Source organism: Mastomys coucha, unplaced genomic scaffold (genome assembly GCF_008632895.1).
Source record: "Mastomys coucha isolate ucsf_1 unplaced genomic scaffold, UCSF_Mcou_1 pScaffold11, whole genome shotgun sequence".
In the NCBI taxonomy this organism is placed as follows: Eukaryota; Metazoa; Chordata; class Mammalia; order Rodentia; family Muridae; genus Mastomys; species Mastomys coucha.
The window spans coordinates 34,807,970-34,815,044 of NW_022196893.1; the positions used below are offsets into that span (position 1 = coordinate 34,807,970).

At 51.2% G+C, this 7,075-nt stretch overlaps 1 protein-coding gene across 1 annotated transcript in view; it reads right to left on the bottom strand.

Moving 5' to 3' along the window:
• Itga5 (integrin subunit alpha 5) overlaps positions 1-6,651 on the bottom strand; it is a 22,185-nt gene extending 15,534 nt beyond the window's left edge. Inside the window, exon 1 of the mRNA XM_031357502.1 lies at positions 6,165-6,651. Coding sequence (XP_031213362.1) covers positions 6,165-6,538 — 374 coding nt within the window. The 5' untranslated portion in view covers positions 6,539-6,651. The remainder of the gene's footprint in view (positions 1-6,164) is intronic.
• Positions 6,652-7,075: the final 424 nt, after the last annotated feature.

The following is a 7,075-nucleotide window of genomic DNA, read 5'->3' on the forward strand; positions in this document are numbered from 1 at the left end:
ATCTATTTGAAAGGTTAGATGTCCAGCCCAACTGGGGCTGTAGCCCAGGAGGAGAGGATGTGCTTGGCACACACAAGCCTCTCAGCACCAGGCTAAGAGACAATACCAAATGCAATATATGACCTTTGGCTGGAAGTGAATTAATGTGTGTGTGTGTGGTTTTTCAAGATAGAGTTTCTCTGTGTAGCTCTGGCTATCCTGGAACTTGATCCTTAGACCAAGCTGGTCTTGAAGTCACAGAGATCTCCCTGCCTCTGTCTTCAAGTGCCAGGATTGAAGGTGTATGCCACTACTGCCCAGTTAAAAATATATATTAAAAGGACAATTTAGCTCCAGAACCCCAAGCTCTTGTAGAGCCTCAGGGCCCTCATCTATTTTGTACCCTTTGTTCCCAAGCCAAATTTTCTTCCCTGGCTGGAACTCAGGCAACTGGCCACTTAAGTCTTGGGGCATGTTGGAGGAAAATGTGAGTCTGAAATCAGGACTATGAAAACAGGCCACTTCCTGGGCCTGGCTTGCCCCACCCTGTGGCCCATAGTAGACCTCACCTTCCTAGCTGAGGCTCTGACACACTCGTACCTCTTTCCCACAAATCGGCCCCAGAAAATTTAACTCAAATCCTGTTCTTTTGGATCCTCTTCCTAGACACATATGTCTGAGATGGGGTCCTTTGAGGGATGGCTCCTGACATTCTTCCTCTACCAGCTCTAGTTCTTTGCCTCTGGGGTCTTCACACAGCTCTCCTCTACTAGTCCTGGTCTCTTGTCTCCAGGCCCTAAATACAGACAAAGCCTTCTTCTCTCCTGGCACTCTCCTCAGGATCTCCTGCAATGACTGTATCTGGCAGTCTGGGCAGCTTTCCTTGGCACTCCAGCTCTGGGCCAGTGTCTCTGCCAGCCTTGGCCTCTACACTCCTCCCCTGCTGCCACTGGCATTGCTCTTCAACCTCCGCCTGTCCCTAGCACTGCTTGGTCTTCTGATTTAGATTCCCAGGTCCCCTTCTATCTTTTTTCTTTTTAAATTATTTATTCATTTAATGTTTATGTGCCTGTGGGTACTTGGTTCCAGAGGAGACCAGAAGAAGGCACTGGATCCCCTGGGACTGGAGTTACAGATAGTCATGAATTGCCATGTAGGTGCTAGGAATTGAACCTTGGTCTTCTGAAGAGCAGCCAAAGTTCTTAACTACTTCCTATTTTCCTTTTGTTTTGCTTTTTTTGAGACAGGGTTTCTCTGTGTAGCCCTGGCTGTCCTGGAACTCACTCTGTAGACCAGTCTGGCCCTGGACTCAGAGATCTGCTTGCCTCTGCCTCCCAAGTGCTAGGATTAAAGGCTTATGCCATCTTTGACTGGCTTCTTCTTTCTTATTTTCATATTGTAGGCCTCTTCACCTCTCAGCTTTCAACATTCCCAACACCCACCCCTTTCCTTGCAATGGGCTGTCCCTCAGTCTTTCTCACTGGGAAGGAGGGCCCAGAAGGGGACTTGTCTTCTGAGAGTCATACTGAGGGGGAAGGAAAGCAGTCCCCAGGACACCAGTGGAGTATGTGTGGAATGTGAGAGGACAGGTGAGAATAAAGAAGGCAGGGGTCCAGAGGAGTAGGAGGTGCCAGCTTCGGTTACCCTGGGGACAGGAAATGTTTACTGCCTGTGGCTTCCGGTCAGTTGGTCAGTTTTCAACCTCTCACTTCTCCATTTGTCTCCCACTTCTTAGGCATTAAAGCCAATTAGAGGTTTGATACACCACTCCACTGGCCTAGTGACTTTCAGGTGAGAATGCTGAGAAAAATAGGAAGCTGCAGCCCCAGGGCAGGGGTGAGGGGAGAGAAAGGGATGTGGTCCTTATGTAGCTCATGCTTCTGGGCTGCTACAGAGAACTTGACCACTGCTCTTGGCTTCATAAGAGTGAGGGTAGAGCACAGGAACCTGATTGCTGCACCGGGAGCTGAGAACTCTGGTTCTTGCCCTATCTCAACACAGGTTTGAGTTTCCTCTCTTCCTCTGGGTTCTATCAGGATCCCCAAGTTTCTCCCATACCGTCTGCATTCATGGAGAAACTGAGAAAGAAGCATTTGTCAGTCCTTTCAAAGCTTTGAAGGCTGTAAGCCCATAGGCCAGGGGCATATCTGTTCACTGTGTGAAGGTTTGGGGATCCCAGAATGCAAACAGGGGACAAGGATCCAGACCAGATTCCCTGTCCCATGACTTCCACCTAAGGCTTTAGTGGTGTGTTCATTTTAGTAGTTCTCATTCTGGTACCCACACGTGCCAGGTGAAGTGCCAAGATTGCCATGCACCCTTATTCTCCTCCTACCTGCTGCTTCCTAAATCCCATAGCAGTAGAATTCTCATGGTAATTCAAGAGGGCACCAAGGGAGGGTCGTTTGGGCTATTTTCAATATTGTAGAAAGCCTAATGGAAACCGTGCATTTACCTGATAAGGAGTCCCAGGCTAATTAAAACTCCAAGCACATTTGCTTTTGGCTGGCATTATACCGACTTGTATGGGGAACCTGGTTATCTCAGGCTGGTCAGAAGCTCTGATTGGCAGCTATAGATACTTTGGGTTCATAAAAGATGAAAAGACCATTAATTATCTCCCACTGGATGCAGCTTGGCAGTTAGACTCTATGAGAGTCCAAGGGAAGAATACTTGGCATCATTTCTCTCTCTCTCTTTTTCTCTCTTTTTTTCTTTTTTCGAGACAGGGTTTCTCTGTGTAGCCCTGGCTGTCCTGGATCTCACTCTGTAGGCCAGGCTGGCCTCGAACTCAGAAAGGCATCATTTCTCTTGAAGCCTTGAGAGTTTGGAGGTTCTAGTTAGTCTTTTGAGAAGCCACTGCACAGAACATCCACTGGCTTTAGGACTAATGTGGATGCCCTTCCAGTGCTGCATGCAGTAATGGAAGGGCCACCTTAGTTCTGATATCCCTCAACAAGTCCCCAAACTGCTGCCCTAGACTTATGACCTTATTTGACAGATGGGAAAACTAATTCCAAGCGAAGTCACACCCATCCAGGTTGCTCAGATTCTTTCTCAGGATGTGAACCGTAGCCTGGAATCCTGTAATGCTGTTTCCTAGGCTAGTATTCTGTTCTGCCCCATTGCCAAAACATCTCCTCCTCTCTTCACTATCTTCCTAGCCAGGCTTCTGATTAACCAAGCCCTTGTTCAATACTCAGTTACTGTTTGACTCCCTTGGCTTGACAAGGTCAGGGTAGAGAGCAGCAGGTGGGTCAGGGCCCAGCTCCCACAATCCTACCTCACTCCTGGCTAGGCCAGAGGTGGATACCTGCTTCTGGAACCTCACATACATCCCCAAAGGAGACATCTGGCTGGTTGAGTAAGAGCTGCCTCCAGTAGACTGGTTCATTTAAAAGTCACTTTTCCTCCTCTAGCCTTTTTTTCTCAATGATGAGTTCCTTTTGAGTGATTCCTAAGCTAATTTCTAGTTCTAAATTTCTTATGACTTCTGAAGCAATAATACTTTATCTGCTCAACATAGATTTTTTAAAAAAATAATCCAATGAGAAATGAATATGAAAGCTTATGAGATATGTGAGGAAACTATTGACTTTTTTTTTTTCAAGACAGGGTTTCTCTGTGTAGCCCTGGCTGTCCTGGAACTCACTCTGTAGACCAGGCTGGCCTCAAATTCAGAAATCTGCCTGCCTCTGCCTCCCAAATGCTGGGATTAAAGGCGAGCATCCGCACTGCCCGGTTGTGAGGAAACTATTATAACTATCATAGTTATTAGCAAGTACTACAAGCATGTTAGGACTGAGGATGTAGCTCAGCAGGTAGACTGCTTGCCAAGCATGCACGAAGCCCTGGGTTCAATCTCTATAAATTGGGTGTGGTGGAGGGTGTGACAGAGCCTGCCTACAATCCCAGCACTCTAGAGGTAGGATCAGAAGTTCAAGGTCATCCTTGGCTATACGGTTTGAGGCCAGCCTGGGAATGAATGAATGAATGAATGAATGCAAGTAAGAAAGAGGAATGGGAGGGTATTAGGGAAGAACATCAGAATCAGGAATTCCCCCACAAAACTCATGCCTTGTGTACGTTGCTCAACCTCTGTGGGCAGGCACCTTTTAGATATTGTCTCATTCAGGCATAAGAATAAGTTAGGCATCATGTTCAAGGAAAGGCTGAACTGCAAGGATTTAAGTAACTTGCTCAAGCCCCAGCTCTTTAGTGAACGGTAAGCACTCATACCCAGAGCTGCCTGGCTACAACTTTACTCCTTTATGTCTGTGTAACTTTTGCAAAGCTCACTCTGTTTTCTTCATTATTCAACATGAGAAGTGATGTAGGAGAAACAAGGAATACCAAGACCACAGTCACAAAGGGGTTGAGTTTTTCCTCATGAAGAGGGGTGGGGGGAGTCTAATATGTACAGGTGCTGGGAGAGAAGTCATAAGGAAGGAGAATGCCCTAGAGCTTATGCCCAAAGCAAAGGGGAAGGAGCGGGTAAAATGTGAACTGGACACCTGGGTTCTCTTGAGGAATAGAAAGGCTGGGTCTTGTTTTAGAAGAGACCTCAGGGACTAAAGGATCAGGCCAGGGGTCACTAGGAGTGCAAAATCCAACAGATATTTTAAAAGAGAACTGACAGTTTTGTGTGGGGTGGAGTGACACCCTGATGGGGGAAAAGACCCTATACCCCCTCCATCCCATTTGCTCCATTAGGGTTGTGGTAAGAGGTTTGGGAGACCCTGGCAGAGGCTCTGGGACAGGGTGATGAAATGAGGTTTGGGCAAGAGGCCAGGGTGTGGGGTGGGGACCTTGAAACGCTCAAATTCAACGGCTGTGGCCTAGTTATCTTTCTTTTTTTCCATCCCTGAGTCCCCCAGATAAAGTAAAAAAACTGTCCCTTCCCCAACCAAATTAGCTAGAGTTAACCCCAACCTTAAGTCCCTTAAGTAAATAACAGCTAAAATCAGATGACTTCTGACAAAGGCCCTATCAAGCCCTAAGATCCCAGGGTTGGTGTAGGTGCTGCCATGGGCAGAGAGAGGCTCAGAGCTAGGAGGTGTCATCAAAGGGGTTCAGGAATCTGGCATTTGGGGTTCCTTAGCCCAGCAGCTGGGACTGTCACTTTTCTCTTACTTCCCGACCTCCTCTCCTAATTTAAACAAACATGTTTGTTTCAATGTGGCCTCTAATTCTGATTTTCCCAAGCCTCTGGGCACCAGTCTAGGTCTGTTTATTACCCGGAAATAAGGATTCTCCACAGAGATTTTCAGGAACCTTCGTTCTGATGCTCTTGGGCCCAGAGAGCCTATATCTTCCCAGCTTCCGACCCTAGTCCCAGAAGTCTGAGTCTCAGTTCTACTACAGCCGACAAGCTACAGGAAATCAGCTTTTCTCTTCCTCCCAAGAGCTAGAGCAAGAGGGAAACCACCCACCCCCCTTCAGGCGCGCGCACTCACACCCCTCCCGACACATCCGTGCACCGCCCTGGATTGATCCCGCCTCTAGCCCCAGTACCCCCAGTGCCAGGGTCCTGGGATTCTCCCCAAGTTCTTGGATCTCCTCGCCTGAAGAGATTGGGGGTGGGAGGCAATTCAGGAGACCGAGGAGAAAGGGGAGGGAGCCTTCCTCCTCCTCCCGGGTCTTTCCCGAATCTGAGTTGATGGGGGGAGGGGAGGATGAGACTGGCCCCCACATAACCTTCCGACCCCCTCAGCCTGTCTTTCCTCTTACTGTACACGCTCACCCAGCTCCAGCCCTCTGGATGGCCCCACGGAGGATCTCGAGGTTCTTCCACTGTCCTCTAAGGCCCTGCCCGGCCTCCGCGCCCCTCTCGACTCCCACCAGCCACAGGTCTCCCGAAGCCCACAGATCACCAGAGACCCTAAGCTTTCTGCGCTCTCTCCTCCTGGTTGGCCCCTAGATCCTGCCTGTACTTCTCCAGCTTCTAGATTCGAGTCCTCTCCTCATGCCACACAAGTTTCGACACCGATCTCACACTCCACGTCGGCCACGGTCCCTCCCTGCTGTAGCGCGAGCCCCCAATTCTAGCTAGGGCCCCCAACTCAAGTCTTAGTCCTTCCAAACTCCGCCCTCCAACTCAAGTCCTGGTCGCTTCCAGTCCTCGGCGCGCCCCCAGTTTCCAGGTGGCCCCTTGCCCGCTTCCCGCCGCCAACCTCGCCACTCACCCGTCCCTTCCCGGCCGGTAAAACTCCACGGAAAAGCCAAAAAGGGAGCCTGGGGGCCCGGAGAGCACAGCCGGGGCCTCCGCGTCTAGGTTGAAGCCCCCAACCTGGAGTGGTGGCGGCCACAGTAGCAGCAGCAGCGGCAGCAGCAGCGGTAGGCGTCGGGGCCCCCAGCGCAGCAGCACCGCGTGGAGAGGAGATCCTGGCGACCGTGGCGTCCAGCTCCCCATAGCGCCCGCTCTTCCCTGTCCTGGGGCCACCGACCCGGAGCCGCTTCCTAAACCTCCCAGAGGCGAATGACTCAACGCGGGGAGGAGTTTGCCAAACTCCCGGCTGGGCCCTCCCCCCGGCCGCCCGGCCGGCTGGCGGGGGGGCATTCCTGGGTCCCGGGGACGCTGAGGCCGCGCCCCGCACCCCGAAGGGGCGTGGGGGGCCGCACCTCTGCACCCTGGCTCCGACCCCAGCTGGAGGCCGGTGGTCTGGCCTGGCTCAGACTGGGCGGGCTTGCTCTCCGCTTCCCCCTCCTTCCTCCCCCTCCTTTCCAGATGTAAAACGTAAACGTTCGGAAAAGTAGTCAGAAAAAGGGAGCAGAAAATTTCCTAATGAGGAAAGGAATCACCTCTGGGGGGCGGAGGGAGCCTGAATATTGTGTGTGGGTCTCCCTCATTTCTTTAGGAAAAAAACTTTGGGGTCAAGAGACGGGACTCCTCTGGCGTCCGGCCAACAGGGATTCCCCTTGCCTTCCGGGGCCACTGGGTGCCTGGGTTCGGGCCAGCTGGATTGGGGACTCTGCAGCCCAGTCACTGAATGCTCCCAGACAGCCTCCTGGAGCAGCTATGTTGGCCTCGCGAATTCGGCAGCTGCTCCTCCCCAAGCTGATAGAGTGGAAAGCATAGGAGTTTTGGGGTCTCTGA